This window comes from Monodelphis domestica, chromosome 3, assembly GCF_027887165.1.
Source record: "Monodelphis domestica isolate mMonDom1 chromosome 3, mMonDom1.pri, whole genome shotgun sequence".
Taxonomy (NCBI): Eukaryota; Metazoa; Chordata; class Mammalia; order Didelphimorphia; family Didelphidae; genus Monodelphis; species Monodelphis domestica.
This window is the reverse complement of record NC_077229.1, coordinates 45,821,396-45,841,929: the sequence shown is the minus strand read 5'-3', so window position 1 is coordinate 45,841,929 and position 20,534 is coordinate 45,821,396. Positions and strand designations below refer to the sequence as shown.

The following is a 20,534-nucleotide window of genomic DNA, read 5'->3' as shown; positions in this document are numbered from 1 at the left end:
TTTCCCCTCTGACCTTTAATTTCACCCTACTAATGTATTAGCAGCTTCCCTGCCTACAAATACACACTTGGGTCTCCCCTCTAACTTTAAAAAACCCTCCCTGGAGGCAAGGACCTCTTTAGACTACCATCTTCTATTTCTCTAGCTTTTCTTAAATCCCTTAGAAAAAAAGCTTTCTATTCTTGCCACTGCCACTTTCTTGCAAACCCTCTGCAACTTGGCTTCCACCTCATCACTCAGCTAAAGCTGCGCTATCCCAAGGAACCAATGATATTAAAAAAAAAAAATTAGCATGAACTTGGCATACAAACATGACCACCTCCATTCACAAAGGAGATAAAAGAACTGGTCCCCGTGGCCAAATTCTCTCCCTCCTCACTTTCCTGCCTCCTTTAGTGCCCTAGCTAAAGTTTCTTCTATAAGAAGCATTTCCCAGTCCTCCTGAATCTTATTTAATGCCTCCCCTGTGAGGCTTTCCTCAATTTCTCTTGTTTCTCTTATTTTTGTTGATTTTTAAAATATCCTCACCTTCTGCCTTAGAATTAATTATTTGGTTACAAGGCAGAAGAATGGTAAAGGCTAGGCAACTGAGGTAAAGTGATTTGCCCAGGATCACACAGCTACAAAATGTCTGGGGCCATATTTGAATCCAAGACCTCCTGTGTCCAGGCCTGGCTGAGTCACCTAGCTGCCCCTATAAAATAAATTTAACAAGGTAACTCAATGCTAGCCTGTTTCAGTCTTTAACTCCCCTTGGCTCTCTTTATTCATTGTTTTACTGCCTTATGTTACTTTTCTCTTCCCCTCCAAAAATCACCCCCCCCAAAAAAATTACATCCCTTGCAACAGATAAGCACAATCAAACCAGATCTAATCACTGGCCCTGACTGAAACTGAATGTCTCCCTCTGCCCCTGTAGCCCAAAGAAGGGACATTGTGGGCTTCTAGGGAGATGATCTCGACTGCCTCTTCTCAATTCTCATCTTTCTCCATCCCCCAGCAGCCTTCTCTTCTTCTGGATACTCTTTGGTTCTTGGAGGGGGAAGGGAGGATACATGTGTTGTGACACTATTCTATCCAGTTTCTCCTCTTCAGTGTCTGCCTGCTCCGTACCATATATATCAGGGGATACAGAATATATTTCAAATAGAAATGGGAGTCATTAATCCATACCCAAGGATCCCTGCAGGCTATATGGTGGCAGTTTTAGAATGTCACACTGCATTTTATCCTATTTTTATTTTGTTAAATACTTCTTGGTTATGTTTTCATCTGGTCCAGCCACACTCTAGAGTGATCCTTCTGATCTATAGCACCCTCTTCTCCCCAAGTGTGGGTGCTCCTCAAGGCATAAGCCTGAGTCCTCTTCTCTCCCAGTGACCTCATCAGCTCTCCTGGGTTCAATTATTAGTTCCCTGTAAAGGATTCCCAGTTCTACATATCTGGCCCTAGTCTCTCTGAGTCTGCCATCTTGAACCATCTTTTGGACACATCCCAGACACCTCAAATTCAACAAGGTCAAACCCAAACTCATTTTCTTTCCTCTCTCCTCAGAACTGATCTTCCCTAGTCCAGATGCCATCAGTCACCCTAATTTTTTTCCTGCCAGGTCACAGGTCAGGAGCTTCTCAAATGGACCATAGATCTCTACCTATAATCCTTCACTTCACTATTCAATTCTGAACTATATTGATAATTGACAATAAAATTCTCAAAGCTGACCTTTGGTAAAATATGAAAAATAAGCTACATTGAGGGGCACCTAGATGGCACAGTGAATATAGGATCTGGGTTCAAATTTCCTAGCTATGTGACCCTGGGCAAGTCACTTAACTCTACCTAGCCCTTGCTGCTCCTCTGTCTTAGAAATTGATACTATGACAGAAGGTAAGGATTTTTTTAAGAAAGGCTACCATTTAATGGGAGGGTGAAAAAATACAACCTGGACATAACAAAAGGAAGGAAAGAAAATGGCACTTATTTCCTGCACGCTAAGCCCTTTATAAATACTATCTCATTTGATTCTTACGACTCTCAGAAGTGTTATTAAGTCTCTTTTGCAGTTGAGGAAACTGAGGCTGCAGAGACATAACTGGCAGAAGACCACTGTACTGCCTAACTGCCTCCAGAATATAGAAGTTCCCAGGCCCCTAGTTTCATACCCTTTTAAAAAATTCTTTGCGGGGGCAGCTGGGTAGCTCAGTGGATTGAGAACCAGGCCTAGAGACAGGAGGTCCTAGGTTCAAATGTGGCCTCAGCCACTTCCTAGCTGTGTGACCCTGGGCAAGTCACTTGACCCCCATTGCCTAGCCCTTACCACTCTTCTGCCTTGGAGCCAATACACAGTATTGACTCCAAGACGGAAGGTAAGGGTTTAAAAAAAAATTCTTTGCACACTGAAAAAATACTCATGATTTTTGATGAGCTTGCAATAAATTTTAAATACAAATAATAATACCGTAGCAATGGCAGTGATACAATATCACTGAACGTTTCATCTTCCAGGTCTCCAGCTTTCATTATCACCCTTGACTGTTCATTCTCACACAGCTGCCAGATCTTGATGGTTCTCTCTCTCACACACAGTATCTTTCTCATTTCCATTCCTTTCTCTCTACTCCCCCTCATTGCCCACATTCAAGCCCCTCACCACCCACCCTCTCCTCTGGACTACCATAATCATCCCCTGACTGACTTCTCAGCCCCCAGGCTCTCCCCACTTCAATCCATCTTTATCCACTCAGCAGTCAAAGTGATTTTTTTTTTGGTCTTAGACAGAAGGGTGATAAAGGCTAGGAAATTGGGGTTAAGTGAATTGCCCAAGATCATACAGCCAGGAAGTATCTAAAACCAGATCTGAATCCAGGTCCTCCTGACTCCAGTTCTGTCTCTCTAGCTCCCATGCTACCTAGCTGCCTCCCAGTGAAGGGAATTCTGTCTGGTAAGGTGATCCCTCTACTAATGCAGATCCCAGATCACCAAGAAGTTAAATGACTTGTCTAAGATCACCAGGTCAAGTCTGCAGCAGAGCAGAATCAGCCCTCCTGATTCTGAGGCAGTCAGTTTGCCATTCACCACCAGAGACCAGGCTGTTTCTCTTATCCACTGAATTTCAACATTCCCATTTAACACAGGCTCAGAGTAGGATATAGTGGGGGTGATCCCCAGAAAGAAAGTCAGAAGCCTTAGGAGACATTGGCTGGGTTCAAATACTGCCACCATCAATACCTACCTTGCTATACAACATGTCTGGTCTTCAAGATGAGAATAACACTCTGAGATACTTGAGTGAAAGAGGGTACGTACCTGGGGTCAGGAAAACCTGAATTCAAATCCTGATTCCAATACTTACTAGTTGTGTAGCCTTGGGTAACTTACATGCCTCAGTTTCCCCATATGTAAAATAGGGATGATAGCACCTCAAAAGAAATGTTATTTATAAAGCACTTAGCAAACCTTAAAGCACCACGTCCTGCTAGCTACAGCTATCTCTCAAGGTTGTCAGAAGGTTCAAATCTGATAGCTTTTGCAGAAGGTCCAGGGGCCCTTTAGTCCAACCTGTACCTGAACTAGGGTCGCTTTGGCATCACCCCTGACAAGTGGCCACCCACCAGCACCTCCTGGGAAGGGGAAGCTGAACTCTGTGAACTCTTTGGGACAGCCCTGACTGTCAGGGACTTCTTTCTTACACCAGAGCAGAAATATGCCCTCAGGGGTCCACGATTCCCATCAGAAATCTATTTATAAAGCTACCTCAGACTATAAGCAACTTGAGAGCAGCAACTGCTCCCCATGTCTGCTTTTTCTTTTTTTAAACCCTTACTTTTCCATCCTAGAATCAATATTGGTTCCAAGGCAGAAGAGTAATAAGGGTTAAAGATAACTGGGGTTAGGTGACTTGCCCAGGGTCACACAGCTAGGAAATATCTGAGACCAGATTTTAATCCAGGATCTCCCATCTTCCAGGCCTGGCTCTCAATCCAGGGAACCACTTAGCCACCCCATCCTCATGTGTCTTTGTATCCCCAGAGCCTGGCATAGAGCAGGTAGTTAAGGAATGTTTTTTGACCCACTGGGCTCAAAAGCCATCTATTCCAATCTCCTCATGTTACAGATGTGGAAACTGAGGCCCAGAGAAATTATACAATTTGCCCACAGTCACAGAAAAGAGTAAATGAAAGAGACAGGATTTGAATTCAAGGCATTCTTTCCACCTGCACCCATTATATAAAGCTTTACTATTATTCAAATAATCCCAGAAAAATCAATTCAGGAAGGTTCTCAAAGTCTGGGGGGGAGGGGGAGGTCTTCTCATTTTCTGTAGTCAAATCAGCTTCCTGTGTTAAAGGTCCCACAGGAGAGAAGCCAGACTTCCCCTTCCTACTTATCCAGGATCCTGCCAACCCACCATCACTGAGAGCATCTCTACAGGCACAAACATGCTTTACAGACATTCGGCCATTGGAGCCTCCCAACCATGCTAGGATGCTCTACAGGCAGGAGTAGCCCCATCTTCCAGATGATCAAGCTTCGGCTCTGGGAAGTGAAGCAAGTATGTTCATCCATGAATGACCACCAACAACAATGGATCTCAAAGGGTTTCCATTTGAAGAAGGAAGACACGTACAGAGGCTTTATATACACATTTACACATATATAATGGCATGGGTTTGTAGGCACACACAGATATGTACCTGTGGGGGATAAATACACACATACAAGCATTATGTGTATATGATATTTTGTGTGTGTGTAGATATAAAATCATAGAGGTGGCAGTATGGACAGTGCTCAGCCCAAAGTCAAGAAGACTCTTCTTCCAGCTTTCAAATCTTGCTTCTGATACTTCCTAGCTGTGTGACCCTGAGCAAGTCACTTAACCCCAAGTGCCCTAGCCCTTATCTCCCTTCCACCTTGGAACCGATACTTGCTATTAACTTTTTAGACAAATTAGTTTAAAAAAAAAAAAAAGAAACATCAGCTCCAGGAGGGGGGAGAAAGGAGGGAAGGAAACGAACATGAATCATGTAGCCATGGAAAAATATTCTAAATTGATTAAAGAAAAGTTGTTTGGTTTTTTAAATAAAAATCCTTACCTTCTGTATTGGAATCAATACTGTGTGTTGGTTCCAAGGCATAAAAGTGGTAAGGGTTAGGCAATGGGGGTCAAGTGACTTGTCCAGGGTCACCCAGCTAGAAAGTGTCTGAGGCTGGATTTGATAAATAAAAAGTTTTTAAACAGAGAAAGTCAGTGGCAGCTGGAGGGCTGGGGGAGGGCAAGGGAAGGACTTCCTGCAGGTGGCCCTCAGCTGAGCCTTGAAGGAAGCCAGGGCTTCTATAAGGAGGAGGATTAAGCCCGGGGTTTGCCAGACTGCTGCTCCCAGATTTCTCCACTTTACACCACTGCCTCTGTCCTACAAACATGCTGGGTCAGTGCCGTCAGGATGCCAGCTACTACTGGTCACTGCCGTCCGTCCGTGTAACTGAGCCCTGAACTGCTTGCTCTCTGGCCACAGTTTTTGCTAAAGAGGATGGAAAGAGGATGACAGGACGAATGATGACTGAGTGAACATCATGGGGAACGGTATGACCTTGGCTCACTTCTCCCTCTGGCTAATGCCAAGACAGGTGACTGGTGCTTCTTGCCCAGAGAAAAGATCTCCCTGCTGAGGGGACACCTGCTCTAGGTGGCCAGGGGTGGAGGGAGGCTCAATCCAATCAGCAGCTATTAAGCACTTGTGTCGGACAGTAGGGACAAAAACCCTCTGAAAGACAGGGAGGTGTAGTGGGATCAATTGAAGTAACATGGAAAGTACTTTCATAAACCTCCAAGTGTTAGCTGGTTCAGAAATGCTAGTTATTATTATAGCGCTAGACTTTAAGAGTAAGGAAGACCTGGGTTCAAATCCCACCTCTGACAGTAGCTGAAGCAAGTCCTTTAACCTGTTTGCCTCAGTTTCCTTATCTGTAAAGGGGTCAGAATCCATGGCCTCTAATTTATTTCAGCTTAAAATTCATGATACTTTGAAAAAAAAAAGAGGAAAACCCAATCCTTAGCTATGTGACCCCTCGTCTGTAAAATAAAGGAGTTAGACTCTGTGGCCTTGAAGTTTCTTTCCCAGCTTGAAATTCATGATATTTTGAAAAAAATGAGTACCAGTCCCTTAGCTGTGTGACCCTGAAGCAAGTCATTTAACCTTTTGTCTCAGTTTCCTAATCTGTAAAACAAAGAGATTGAACTGATGGCCTCTAAGGTTCTTCTGGATTTAATTTCATAAGACTTAAAAAAAAAAATGAAAACCAGTCCCTAGACCCAAGGAGTTTACAGGAAGACAAAATGGGAAAAGTTAAATCTGCATATGATCATTTGAGTGAGGATGCACAAACAAGCCCTGGACCAGGAAAGGTTTTCCATGGGGGGAGCCCTGAAGGAATGAAGGTGAGGGGGCACACTCCAGGAATGAGAGAAGAGGGGCAGCTCTGTAGCACAGTGGAGCAGTAGAAGAACCTGGGTTCAGATATGAAGATCCTGGGCAAGTTACTTCACCGTAACTGCCTAATCTTTGCTACTCTTCTTCAAATTGCTACTAAGATAGAAGGGAAGGGTTAAAAAAATGCATACTCAAGAGGGAAGAGAGCAAAGATCAAATTTCTGCCCACTGGAAAGTGAAATTTAATTAGATAAACTCACTGAATGCATTCAAGGTGCCATTCAAAAAAACAAAAACTGAACTAGTTCCTGCCTTCATCAGGAGCTTACCAAAGGAGCCAAAATCCAGTGGTGGCCAGTGGGTTGGGGCAGGGAAGGGGAAAAAGGCATCGTGGGGTCAGTAGCCACCAGAGGGCCAAGAGAAGACAGTCCCCAGGCTTCTGGGCTCAGAGATGCTCTATACTGTATATAGGTATATGCCTATGAGGTCCACCACCCTCCTTGCTCTGAAAGCAAGATAGGAAACATTCCTCCAAACTGGCTGCCTCACCATCAATAAGTGACCTTCTGTAGCCATACCACAGACCACAGGAGTAGGAGCCATCCTAGCTCAACACAAACAGAATTCTGGTATCCCCAGCTTCCTCCCAGATGAATGTCCAACGTAGCCCACCTCCCCTATGCCCCAGCCCAGAGAAAGTCCCCAAGGGCTCCCCTTCTGAAAGAAAACCGGATTTCTCTCTTCTTCCAATGGAAAGTCTCAGAGTTTAAATGGGGGAAGGGAAGAGAAATGGGGGGAGATTCCAGCAGCCTGTGGAATTCTGCCTCCCTCCCAGCCCCCTCCTCCCAGATGAACACGTTTCCTCTTTTCCATCTGTATTCTCTAGAACTGGAAAAACAAAAACCGAGGGATACCAGATACGGCCCCAGAGGTAGCCACAGCCCAGGGAGGGAAAGAACAGGATGTGGGAGCCTTCCTTTAGTCCCAGATGCAGCAAAAGTGAATTCAGGGGCATTGAGCTTACAATCCGTGATTTAAATAGTAAAAGCAGCTAACTTGGTTAACCTTTGTGCCCACAGCCTGCCTGACTTCCAGATACATTGCCAAGCCCCTTCCCTCACCCACCAAAAGAAATTGTCTCCCATGAGATTCTGCCTGATTCACAGCGGACTAATTATGGTGCTCGTGTTCTGTCTTTCATGGCAGTAACTCACAGGCTTCATAGTTAACCAGAGAAGGTAAGGAGACTCCCTCTGACTTTGCTCTATAGCAGCACAAGGGAGAAATAGGGGGGAGCCAGGAAATAGCCTGGCCAAAGTCATACAAAGGAGCTGAAGGCTTTTCTTCTCATCTGAGCCTCCCCCTCCTGAGCAGGGCAGGCTTTTCTTCGTAACCCAGAGGGGTCCAAAAGTTTGCCTCCAAAGTCAAGTTTTCCCTTGGTCATCCACTTTAAGACTTAAAAAATGAGGCATGTAGGCTGGAATCTTATCTCTGGAACATACTGGCTTATGTGGTTAGTTAACCTCTCTGAGGTTCAAGGACTTCATCTGTAAAATGGGAATATCTGTGGTAGACCTACCTCAGTAGGGTTGGAGTGTCTTTTTCTTTAAAGAGGCAGAATAATGGATATTGCTGACTTCAGAAACAGGAAGGTCTGAGTTCAGAGTTTCATCTCTGGCACATACCAGGTGTACAGCCTGGCCCTAAGACCCTGGCAGTTAACTTCTCAGTACCCCCAGGCAAGTCTCTAAAACTGTAAATTGCAGAGAAAGAAACTATTGGGTTTATTCTTCCAGCAGAGTTATCAATACCAACCAAGTCACATAGGGTGATCAAAAGAATTAAATGGTGAGCCAGGTTTACCGAGACTGGAGGTCTTGGGTTCCAATCTGACCTCAAGACACTTCCTAGATGTGTGGCCCTGAGCAAGTCACTTAATCCCATTGCCTAAACCCTACTACTCTTCAGCCTGGGAACCAAGGTGGAAGGCAAGGATTTTAAAAAGGTAGCTGGGTGGCACCATAGGGCAGAGCCCTGGGCTTGGAGTCAGGAGGACCTGAGTTGAGTTCAAATGCTGCCTGCCTCAGGTACTTACTAGCTAGGTGACCCTGGGCAAGTCACCTAACCCTGGCTGCCTCGATTTCTTCATCTGTAAAATGAGCTGGAGAAGGAAATGGAAAACCACTCCAGTATCTTGGCCAAGAAAACCACTGATGGGATCACAAACAGTTGACATGATGGAAAAATTACTAAAACACATGCTGTCGACTAAAATGCTTGGCAAATTTTAAAGCTCTGAGAATTGCTAGAATATAAGCTCCTTAAGGACAGGGCCTAGTTCAGATTTTGTGATAGCACCATTTGCTGACTGACAAATGTTAGTTAGTTCTTCTATGCTCTCAAGACCAAGAGGAGCCAAGAAGCCTGGTAGAGCAGGAACAGACCAGCTTGTGAGCCAGGATGCTCAAGGATCTCATTCCATCTCTACCACTTTACTAGCAGTGTGTCTTTGAACCAATCATGTAACCTCTGTGGGGCTGTTTCCTCATCTACAGAATGAGGATAGAGCAGATAATGTCTGAAATCCTGACCATCCCAAGAGTCCATGTGCTCTGGTCCCTGGTCAATTCATCATCCCCAGCTCTCCCTCAGAAGATCTCAGAGGCCTTTAACCAAGGGTTTCATCTCTGCCCCCAGGCAAGGTACCCCCCCCCCAAAAAAGCCTGGGAAAACAACAACACTCCAGCATTTAAATTATTCCTTTGCAAGCTTGGCCTGCCAAGACTTGCTATCTAATTGCTGTTAATTGCATTGATTACATGGCTCAGAAGTGTCAGCCTCCACCTCCTTATCCCAGGCAAGGCAAAGGAAAAGTATTCACAACAACTCCTCAAAAAAACCCAATCTCCCCCAACACACACTCCTCAGGTCAGGTCTCCTCTCCCCACTTCCCCCAGGGATCCAAAGGGAGAGAATTAAGTCAAGCTGAGCATAGAGGCTGGTTGAACCTTTCTTATGGATTGAGACCAAGAAAGGCATCTTAGGGATAATGAGTCTCCATCTAGTTTGGGGGAAGGGGGGAACGGAAGGGCTCAAGAATGGCTCTCACCATGCCAGAGCTGCCCAGTAGGTAGAAGGGACCAGATTCTAGAAATAGAGTTGAAAAAGCCCTTGGAGACTATAATGTTCAACTGCCTCACTAGATGGAGATGAGGGAGGGCCATAGGAGTGATCTACCCAAGTAGTACCACAGAGAGAGAGGTGCCAGTATTTAGAAACACAATTTGAATCCAGGTCCTTTCTACTACACTATCTAGCCTCCCATTCTTTAAAAGAATCAGTCTGAAAAGGATCTGAGAAAGAGTCCAACCATTCCCCTCTCATTTCACTAAGAAACTTGAGGACTTGAGGACCCAAAACAGTAAATGACTGGGTCTGAGGTCATCTCACACAGATAGCTGGGGTCCCTGGGCAGAGGGATCAGTCACACAAACACATCATGATGCCTCTGCCCTAAAAATTTCCACACATAGTGGGGGAATACATGGGGTACTCCTTATTCCTGCCAAGAACATCAGCTCTCCCCTCCTCAGCCTTTCATTCCTCCAATTCCAATCTCCCTCCCTCTCCACCCAGACTTACATTCACAGCGTCCCCCCAACTTATTTGAAACCCAACTTTGAATGCTTTGGAAAGTCAGCTTCAATCTAGTCAACAAATGAATGAGTGAAATTTGGACAAGAGTAAGACAGGCAGCAGAAAGAATAAATTTCATCTTCAAATGAGAAGGAAGAGAAACGTGATTGCAGGCAGACCCCTGAGCAGAGAAGTAATGCTCGGCCAGATAAAGCGCGCGCCCCACCCCAGCTTTATAATAGGCTCAATAGCCAAAGACCTAGGCACCCAAAGGAGCCTTTATCAGCAGCAGCCCCCACCCCTGGGTGTATGTGTGCTGGGGAAAGGGATGAGCTGGGTAGCCTTTCTCTTAGGAGAGAGGCCCAGCCAGGGGAGGAGAGGGGGGGCTCGCGCTGCCCAAAGGGGGCGGTCCCATAGTTAGCAGCTAGTAGGAAGAGAGGCATGGAGGTGGAGATGGGGAATTAGAGATGGACCGTGGAGTTGGGGGGTACAAGGCTGGGTCGGAAGCTCCAGCCTTCCATAGAAAGCACCTCCTCCCTCCCAGTCCGGAGATTTCTTTCCCTTTCTGGGACTTGATCATCTATTAGTGACCCCCTCCCAACCACACAGCCATCAATAACTTTCTGAAGCAGCTTCTGTGTTGTGTGTGTGAAAAAGAGCCGGAGACAGAGAAAGAGAGGAGGGAGAGGGGGAAGAGAGAGAAGGGGGAAGGGAGGGAGGGAGGAGAGACAGAGACAGAAAGAGAGAGAAGCAGAGACAGAGAAGAGGAGGGCAGATGAGGGCAGAACTGGTGTAAAGCAATAGGCTCCGCCTGCCTGCCGGGGATCCACGGCTACGTTCCCCTAGTCCCTAGCGGCCAGAGAAGAGGGTCTCGGAGAAAATGGACCCCAACAAGGAGATGGGCCCGACCCAGGGCTGGCATGCTGGGAGGGCTCGGGGCTCCCTCTCCCCCCCGTACACACACACACAAACCGCCGACGACTCCCTACAGTCTGCCCCAGGACAGACCCAGGCCCTAGCCCTGAGAAAGCCCCGGGGTGGGGGTGGGGGGCTGGAATGCAAAGCTCAGGGAAAGGGGATGGGCAAGCGGGAGGTGAGGTGGCGGTGCACGCTTGGAACCACCCCACCTCTCCCTCCCCCGGGCCCCACCTGCAATTCATGGAATTCCAACTCTAGCTCTTCCCACACGCGTTCGCATTGCTTGAGCTCCTCCAACATGGTGCAAGGCGGGCGGCGGCGGCGGCGGTGGTGGTAGCTCCAGCTGCAGCGCGAGCCCCCCTCTCCGCCGCACAACCCGCGCACCCCGCGCGAGCTCCTCCCGCCCACGCCCTCGTCCGGCACCACCAGCTGTTCCTGCGCGGCCTTGGAGCCACGCCCTCCCTTGACGTCACGCCCCTCTCTGTCCCGCCCTCCCCGCACAGCCCGGGGCAACGTGGGCCTGGTGCGCACGCGCACATTCCTTGACCCTCCTCGTCCTGGGCTCCCTCCCCTCTCTAAAAGCTTGTGCTCCCGAGACGAGGAAGGCACGCTAGCTGACACCGATGTCCTCATTCTCCTCCGGGATACATTGCCGCTCGCCGCTCAGGGCCAAGTCCTTTCCGCCAGGAATGCTTCCGACTGCAGTTTGAGCCCCAGTTCCAACCCCACCCTCACCTTGTTTTGTAGACGGCCACCAGCTGTCTTGGCTGAGCCAGCCAAGGTCACTAGCCCGGGACCTACCCGAGGAAGGCAAGCCCGAGACCGCCTCGCCATCCCCTACCCACATGAGGTGGCAGTTATTTGTGTGTTCTGGAGCTTTGTGCTGTTAGGAAGTGATGAGAAGTAACTCTGCGCCCCTAGTCCTGAGCTCTGAGCTTCTTTGTCCGGGGAGGGGGAGAAGGCACCTCCTTACTTTTCTACACGGATCTGGGATTACTCATGCGGGTGCATATCGGCGCGGCAGCAGTTGGTTTCACTCCGATTTATGGGGGGGTTCTATCAGTTTCCCCTCCGACCCGCAGCCTTTAGGGCTATGGAGGGCTCACAGATGGGCCCTCACATCTTTTCAATTTCAAAGCTGGAAAACACCTTAGAGACCATCCAGAGGCAGAACCACGCAGGGGGCTTTAGAGCTGGAAGAAACTGCCCCAAGTCTTGCTCCAAGGGAAATAATGCTCCAACGTACACCCTCCCCCACCCTGCCCCAGACCCACGTTCACACTAGGTCATAATCGAGAGCTGCTAGGCAGCGTAAAGGCTACTTAGTCACCTTCCTCCTACTCAAACTGGTGGCTGCCCATTACCCCTAGGATGAGGACCTGTTATGATGTTGAATGGGGGTAATTTGCCTGGCTAGAGGGGGTTACCTGATGAGGAAAGTCCTACCAATGCAGGTCAGAACCTTCTCTGCAATTTAAGAGTACTAGAAAATTGCCAGGAACACTGAGAAATCAAATGACTTGCTTAGGTCTGGACTTGAACCCAGGTCTTGGTTCCAAGACCAGCTCTCTTAATTATTAGGACTGGTTGCCCAGTTACCCCCGGGATCAAATATCTTACTTAAATGAAATTAATTCCTCTGCACCCACTCTCATTAATGAGCACTTTAATAACAACAAAAATTGTCATCATAAAACCTAGCATTTTAAAGCACTTTATCATTGTTATTTTAGATTCTCCTCACCACAACCCTAGGAGAGAGGTGCTCATTAGCCCCATTTTATAGATGATAAGGCAAGCAGGCATCGTTTACACAGAAAATAAGTGCATTTAAACTGTGGTCCGCGCTCATTCTATCCCGCGAGTAGCTCAGCTGCCTTTAAAGGTCTCTACTAAGGTCTGTCACATGTTACTAGCCTCAGGTAACCACAGTCCTCAGACGGGCTACTTCCCCTTTTCCTCTGAATTCCCCTGGCCATGCCTTTGTACTGCTTATCTCCCCCATGTAGAATCCTCTCCCTCCTCACTTCAGCCTCTAGGTTGAACCTTCCTGGCCTCGCGGAAGACTCCATTCAGAGAGGAAGCTGGATGGTTTAGTGGAGAGAGCATCAGGCATGGAGTCTAGAGGATCTGGATTCAAATGGGACCTCCACGCTATCTACCACCAAAGAAGGAACTGTCGCAATCAGACTGCAGTTCAAAGCACCTGCCCGTCTTTTACGTCGCTTCTTTCACGAGTTTCTTTTTTTTTTTTTTAAACCCTCACCTTCCATCTCGGAGTCAATACTGTGTATTGGCTCCAAGGCAAAAGAGTGGTAAGGGCCAATGGGGGAGAAGTGACTTGCCCAGGGTCACACAGAAAGTGTCTGAGGACACATTTGAACCCAGGACCTCTCGTCTCTAGGTCTGACTCTCAATCCACTGAGCTACCCAGCTGCCCCCTCACGAGTTTCTTATTGTATGTGTAATATATTTTCTGTGGGGAGTATGGAACTATATATTTCCTGAAAGAACTGTTATAACCTATATTGGACTATTTGCTGCCTCAGGGAGGGGAGGAGGGGAAGAGGAGGGAGAGAATCTGAATTGTAAAATGTCAGAAAAGAATTGGCAAAAATAGTTTCTTCATGTAATTGAAAAAAGATTAAAATTAATTAAAAAACAAATCTGTCCTCAGACACTTCCTTGCTGTATAATCCTGGGCAAGTCACTTAAACCTGATTGCCTGGCCCCTTTCCTTCTGTCCTAGTGTTGTTACTAAGACAGAAAATAAGTGTTGTTGGGTTTTTTAAGACTCAGCTCAAGCAACACTTTCTGTAGGAAGCCTTTCCTTGTCTCAGTTGCTCTTGCCTTACTTACAAGGTGTGTTTGATCCTGAGCACATCATTTAACCTCTGGGTACCTTAATTTTCTCATCTGTAAAATGGGGATAATAATAGCATCTCCCTCCAAAAGTGATAAGGATCAAATAAAAAAAAATTCAGTAAGGTGCTTTGCAAGTCTTAAAGTGCCTGAGATTATCATACAACTAGGAAATGTCTGAGGACAGGTTTGTTTTTTATTAAAAAAATTTTTTCATTACGGGTAAAAACAATTTTTGACAATTGTTTTCTGACACTTTGTCGTTGAAATTCTCTCTCCCTTCCCCCTCCTCCCTTTAATGGTATGTCCTTTTTATCTAGTGTTACATTCTGTATTTTTATCTAGTGTACATTCTGTAGGGCAGCTCTCCAACCTCTGACCCCCACCTGACACCCAGCTCTCACTTGTGGCTCCCAGTAGCTGCTAGCATGCGGCAGCAGCCACACCCTGGGCAACAGCTTCGACAGGCCGGCTAAACCTTGTGAGGGTAGGCATCGGGTCGTAGACCCTTGGTGAACTAAGGCTTTGCTCACCCAGCATGTGAAGACTGCTTCAGCCGAACAGACGGAAGAAAGGAAGAAAGAAAGAAATGAAGGTTCAACAGCTGAGAGGGCAACGCAGCAAAGCACTGTGGGGTGCTTAGGGCGAGTTGGAGCACAAAGGACAACACGGCCATCCAATGCAGCTGAGGAAGGCTCCAGGTGTAACAATTTTTCATGTCAATGGACCCAGGCTTCCAACGCCGAGAGAGTGGGACTGTCTCTGTGCATCGACTTTTCCACTTAAATCTCCTTCACCACAAGTGTCTTTGAGCACACTCATCTACATCACGGATGAAAGCGCACAAAGAAAATCGTCATCTTTGGTTACTGAGAGACTACTACTAACATTCTGTATGCTTTGGGCCATATACATACCTATGTACCTGTTATAGACCCTGATTGACTGACTATAAACACCTTTAGGGCAGAGACTTATTTTTGTCTGCACATAGTAGGTGTTTAGTATTTTTTTTACCTTTTCTTTAACCCTTACCTTCCTTCTATCTTAGAATTGATACTAATTATTGGTTCTAGAAGGAGAAGAGTGATAAGGGCTAAGCAGTAGGGGTTAAGTAACTTGCCCAGGGTCATATAGCTAGGAAATGTTTGAGGTCACATTTGAACCCAGTACCTCCCATCCCCAGATTTGGCTCTCTAGGTGCCCTCACCTACCTGCCCCTTAATAAATGTTTGATCACGGGGGCAGCTGAGTAGCACAGTGGATTGAGAGTCAGGCCTAGAGATGGGAGGTCCTAGGTTCAAATCTGACCTCAGACACTTCCCAGCCGTGTGACCCTGGGCAAGTCACTTGACCCCCATTGCCTAGCCCTTACCACTCTTCTGCCTTGGAGCCAGTACACAGTATTGACTCCAAGACAGAAGGTAAGGGTTTAAAAAAAATAAATAAATGTTTGATCACACAGCTAAGAAGTACAGTGGAGAATCATACCTAGGTCTCCTGACTCCAACTCCCCATCTAAAACATATGCTTTGTATCTAACTTCAGTAATAATTCTGCTCCTAATAGTACTGGCCACATTAGAAAAAAAAGAGAACAAAAAAACAGTCTAACAATAGTGAGATTCCATGCACACTCTGCAACCTACACAGAAAATGGATGCAGTTTAATGTGGAAATCGGCCACCATTGCTCCCCATCTTACTCCAAGAAAAATGGCTTACCAGATAGAATTTTAGGAAAATGTCTTTCTCCCCTCTCTCAAATGGTTGATGCACCCCTTAAGAGAAGCCCTCTCTCCTGTATGTTCTAACAACACCTATATGAAAATATCTATATTCCTAGAGGTAATAAAAGGATCATATCTTGTTAGAAGGGGGAAAGGAAACTAGGTTAAGGGACTTGCCCAGGGTCACACATCTAAGTGTCTGATTCAGGAAGATGAATCTTCTTGACTCTTGGCCAGGTCCTCTATCCAGTGGCCCACCTAGTTCTCATATATAGAGTTAAAAGACTGATCCAAGGTCACAAAACTTGTATTTTGATCCCCAGTATTCTGGATTCTCAACAATCCATCACTCTCTCCATTACCCTGAGTCTGCTTTTCTGTTCCTGAGCTTGTCAATAGTAAGCTAATAACTAGGCAATTTTACTCAATTCAAAAAATATTTATAACAAACCTACTCTATAGAAAGCACTATTTAATGCTAGGGATATAAAACCCTGAGACAGACCCTCCCCTCAAAAAGCTTACATTTTACTATGAGGGAAGAATATAACGTATACACAAATAAATAGAAAAAAAAAACTCCAAGGAAGTGGCATGTGAGCTATGCTACAGAGAAAATCAGATTCCAAAAGGCAGAGGTAAGGGGAAAGGTATTCCTGGCATGGGACACAGCCAAAGCAAAGGCATTGAGATGGGAAATAGAATAGCATGTGTGGGGGATATCTAGTAAACCAATTTGCCTAGACTAGAGAGTACAAGAAGGAAGCTTCTATGAAATAAGACAGGAAGTTATATGGAACTCGTATCATAGAAGGTCTTAAATGTCAAGTTTTAATCTAGAAAATAGGGGGACACTGCAGTTTTTTAAGTAGGAGGATGACAGTCAGATCTATATTCTCTCTTTTTTTAAATTTATTTAATTAATTTAGAATCTATATTCTATTGTTATTATATTATTATAATCTACATTCTATTATAATCTATATTCTCTCTTTTCAAAAATTATTTAATTAATTTATAATCTATATTCTATTATTATAATCTATATTCTCTCTTTTAAAAATTAATTAATTTATGATCTATATTATATTACATTATAATCTATATTCTCTCTTTTAAAAATAATTTAATTAATTAAGAATTTATATTCTATTATTATAATCTATATTCTATTAATATAATCTATATTTTCTTTTTTAAAATTTTAAATTAATTAAATTAACTAATTAGGAATATTTTTCCATGGTTACATGAATTATGTTCTTTCCCTCCCCTCCTCCCATCCCCTCCCATAGCCAATGAGCAGTTCCACTGGGTTTTACATGTGTCATTGATCAAGACCTATTTCCATATTATTGATGTTTGCACTAGGGTGATTGCTTAGAGTCTACATCCCCAGCCATCTCCCCATTGACCCATGTGATCAATCAGTTGTTTTTCTTCTGTGTTTCCACTCCCACAGTTCTTTCTCTGGATGTGGATAGCATTCTATCTCATAAGTTCTCTTTTTTCTTTATTTATTTAAAAAATTCATTTTTAAAAGTATTTTAGGTTCTAAATTTTCCCCCTCTCTCCCACCCATCCCCTACCCAAGCAATATAAAATCAATTATACAGATAGTCATGCAAAATATATTTCTGTATCATGTTGTTATAATTCACAATAATAACATAAATTTAATAATATATAATTTTTTTCTGTATGTCAAATAAAAACAAAAGGCAAGAAACAAAGTGAAAAAAGTCTGCTCCAATCTGTAGTTAGTTCATTACTCCTCTCTGGAGGTAGAGAGCATTTGTCTTCATGAGTCTTTTGGAATTATCATGGATTATCATATTGCCGATCTATAGTTTTGAAATCTCTCTTTGGTAGCTCTATAGATAAAGGAAAACCAATGAGGAGGCTCTTACAAGAAGAGTCCAGGTGAAGAGATCAAGGCTTCAACTAGGGTAGAGGCCATGTGAGTAAAGATAAAAGGATGCATTCAAGGAATGTAGTGGTAGATCTCCAAGCTTTAGCAATGATGGTATATGAAGATTAAGAGAGAGTTAAGAATCCATGCTTCAAGTTTGCCAAGATAAAATGCTGAGCCAGGAATCAGAAAGACCTTAGTTCCAAATCCAGCCCTGGTCATTTACCCTGTGTATAACCCTGGTTAAGTTCATGTAATGTCACTCTGCTTCAGTTTATACACTTATAAAATGGGTAAAACATTAGCCACTACATCACAGGGTTGTCATGAGACTCAAATAAGTTATTTGTAAAGTGCTTTGTAAATCTTAATTTTGTTATTGTTCAATCATTTCGGTCATGTCCAAACCTTCATGGCCTCATTTGGGGTTTTCTTGGCCAAGATACTGGAGCACTTTGCTATTTTCTTCTCCAGCTCAATTTACACACGAGGAAACTGAGGCAAGCAGAGTTAAATGACTTGCCGAACATCATGGGGTTAATATGTGTCTGAGGCAGGATTTGAACTCTCAGGAGATTTAAATCTGCAATATAATAATCCATGATCATTTCAAAGGACCCATGAAGACAAATGCTATCTACTTCCAGAGAGAGGACTGATGAACTGGCTAAAGATTGAAGCAGATTTTTTTCACTTTGTTTCTTGCCTTTTATTTTGATATACAGAATGCTTTTATATACTTGACATGCAGAATATAATATATTGTTATTAAGTTTATATACTTTATTATATGTTTATATACTATATATTTATTGTATATAATTGTTATAATAAAAATACATTTTATATATTGTTATTATGTTACATTGACCCCAGGCATTATATCCATTATGCCACCTAAAGTATATTTAAATGATAACTATTATTGTGACTAGAAGAATAGTGATATTCTCAACAAAAATGGGAAATTTGGAGGAGGAATAGCTTTGGGGAGAAATAGAATGAGTTCTATCTGGGACATCAGAACAAAGATTTAGAGCTTAAAGGGATCTTAGAGGGCATTTAGTCCACCTTTGAATCAGTGAGCTTGTGATCCACTAGAACCTCCAGATCTTTTCAGAATTAACTTCTCTTAAGAGCTAGAAGGGACCTTAATGATTTTCTAGTCCAAGTCTTTCTCCTCTACCATTTTACAGATAAGGAAACTGAGGTCCATCTACTAAGTAGCAAAGGTGAGATTTGAATCCAGACTCTCTGACACCAAATCCAAAATACTTTCCACTGCACTGTGTTGCATTTTGACATGTCTCCTTGGCATTGAGATGGCAATTCATAATATGTGACTAGAGACTGACTATAAGAAGTATAATACATAAGATAAAGTAATGGATTTGAAGTCAGGAAGACCTGAGTTCAAGTCCTATCTCTGATCTTTACTTGCTGTGTAAAGTCATTTTATATATTAAAAATATTTAAAACTTTTAAAATATAATTTAAAAATAGGCAACTCATTTGAGCATCAGAAAAGGGTATGCACTGGGAACTCCCTTACAAATGAGATTGCCTAGTTTTTAAATATTAGATTCAAAATAATTTTTTAATAAATTAATGAAAGAGATTTTTAGGAACTTACTGTGTGCCATGTACTGTTTGGTCCACATAAGGAGTTTACATTCTAAATGGAAGACACAGCTCACCTGGGTGAGTACAATTTCAGAGCAAATGATCATACTCAGCTGTCAGGGAGGATGATAAGACCCAGCAGTGGGTCCAAAAGGTTCAGCCAGCAGCTGGGTGGATGGGAAGGCCCAGTGGTCCAGAGGGTGCAGTATATGGGTGGCAGCCTGTATTATTGGGGAATATCTGGAGTCTGAGATCAGAAATCCATCAAAGTCTTGAAGCTCTTTGGAGCAGAGCCATAACTAGATACTTCTGTACCCAGGGCAAGTAGGAGAGAAACTGTTGTACCAAAAAAGTGGTGTGCAGCAAAGGCTTGGCTGGGGGAGATGAAGAAGCAAGGTAAAATGAGGAAGGAGTTCCCAAGTCCCATCTGGAAGCTTCCTACTCTAATTAATATTGCTATCTAAGCTCTACTGTTTCTTTTCTTTTTTTAAAAAATCCTTACCTTCTGTCTTAGAATCAATACTGTGTATGGGTTCCAAGGCAGAAGAGTGGTAAGGGCTAGGCAATGGGGGTCAAGTGACTTGCCCAGGGTCACACAGCTGGGAAGTGTCTGAGGCCAGATTTGAACCCAAGACATTCCATCTCTACGTCTGGCTCTCCATCCACTGAGCCACCCAGCTGACACCAGCTTGATTTTTTTTTAATAAAACCCTCATATTTCTATCTTAAAATCAATACTGTGTATTGGTTCCAAGGCAGAAAAATGGTAAGGGCTAGGCAATGGGGGTTAAGTGACTTGCCCAGGGTCACACAGCTAGGAAGTGTCTGAGGCCAGATTGGAACCCAGGATCTCCCATCTCCATGTCTGAGCCACCCAGTTCTCTCCAGCTCTATCATTTCTGCTGAAGGGCTGCAAGTATAGTACATTCCCAGGAGTATGTAGGCTCCTCAGAGGCAGATGTTTTGTTTTTGTCTTTCTATCCTGAGCTTCTAGCCCAATGCCTGGCACTCTTAATAAATGCTTATTGATTGCAATGACCAGTTATGATTTCAGAGGATCCTGATGCAAATGCTTCCCACTTCAATAGTCCTGAAAGAGATACAATAGACTCAGTGAGAAAAATGTCTTTTTTGGCCATAGTCAACAATGGAATTCATTTTGCTTGAGTTTGCACAACAAGGGCTGTAGCTCAGTGGGTTGAGAGCCAGTCCTAGAGACAGGAGGCCCTGGGTTCAAATTTGACCTCAGACACTTCCCAGATGTGTGACCCTGGGCAAGTCACTTAACCCCAATGGCCTAGCCCTTACCACTCTTCTGCCTTGGAGCCAATACACAGTATTGATTCCAAGAAGGGAAGGTGAGGGTTAAAAAAACAAAACAAAACAAAGCACATTTTTGAGAGGCAGGTAGGTGGCTCAGTGGA

At 44.3% G+C, this 20,534-nt stretch overlaps 1 protein-coding gene and 1 long non-coding RNA gene across 5 annotated transcripts in view; one reads left to right on the top strand and one right to left on the bottom strand.

Annotated features, from left to right (window-relative positions):
- Positions 1-11,870, bottom strand: part of TMEM120B (transmembrane protein 120B) — a 49,471-nt gene extending 37,601 nt beyond the window's left edge. The window contains exon 1 of one of the 4 annotated variants that reach the window (XM_007489872.3): positions 11,721-11,870. In XM_007489872.3, coding sequence (XP_007489934.1) covers positions 11,721-11,819 — 99 coding nt within the window. In that variant the 5' untranslated portion in view covers positions 11,820-11,870. Of the gene's footprint in view, positions 1-11,216; positions 11,663-11,720 lie in introns of those variants that run through there. The other 3 variants (XM_007489871.3, XM_001373667.5, XM_056821796.1) reach the window with 3 other exon arrangements.
- A 22-nt stretch (positions 11,871-11,892) lies between these two features.
- On the top strand, positions 11,893-13,190 carry LOC130458224 (uncharacterized). The gene is made up of 2 exons (XR_008917329.1): positions 11,893-12,439; positions 13,018-13,190. It is a non-coding gene; the product is annotated as an uncharacterized LOC130458224 (long non-coding RNA).
- The last annotated feature ends 7,344 nt before the right edge of the window (positions 13,191-20,534 follow it).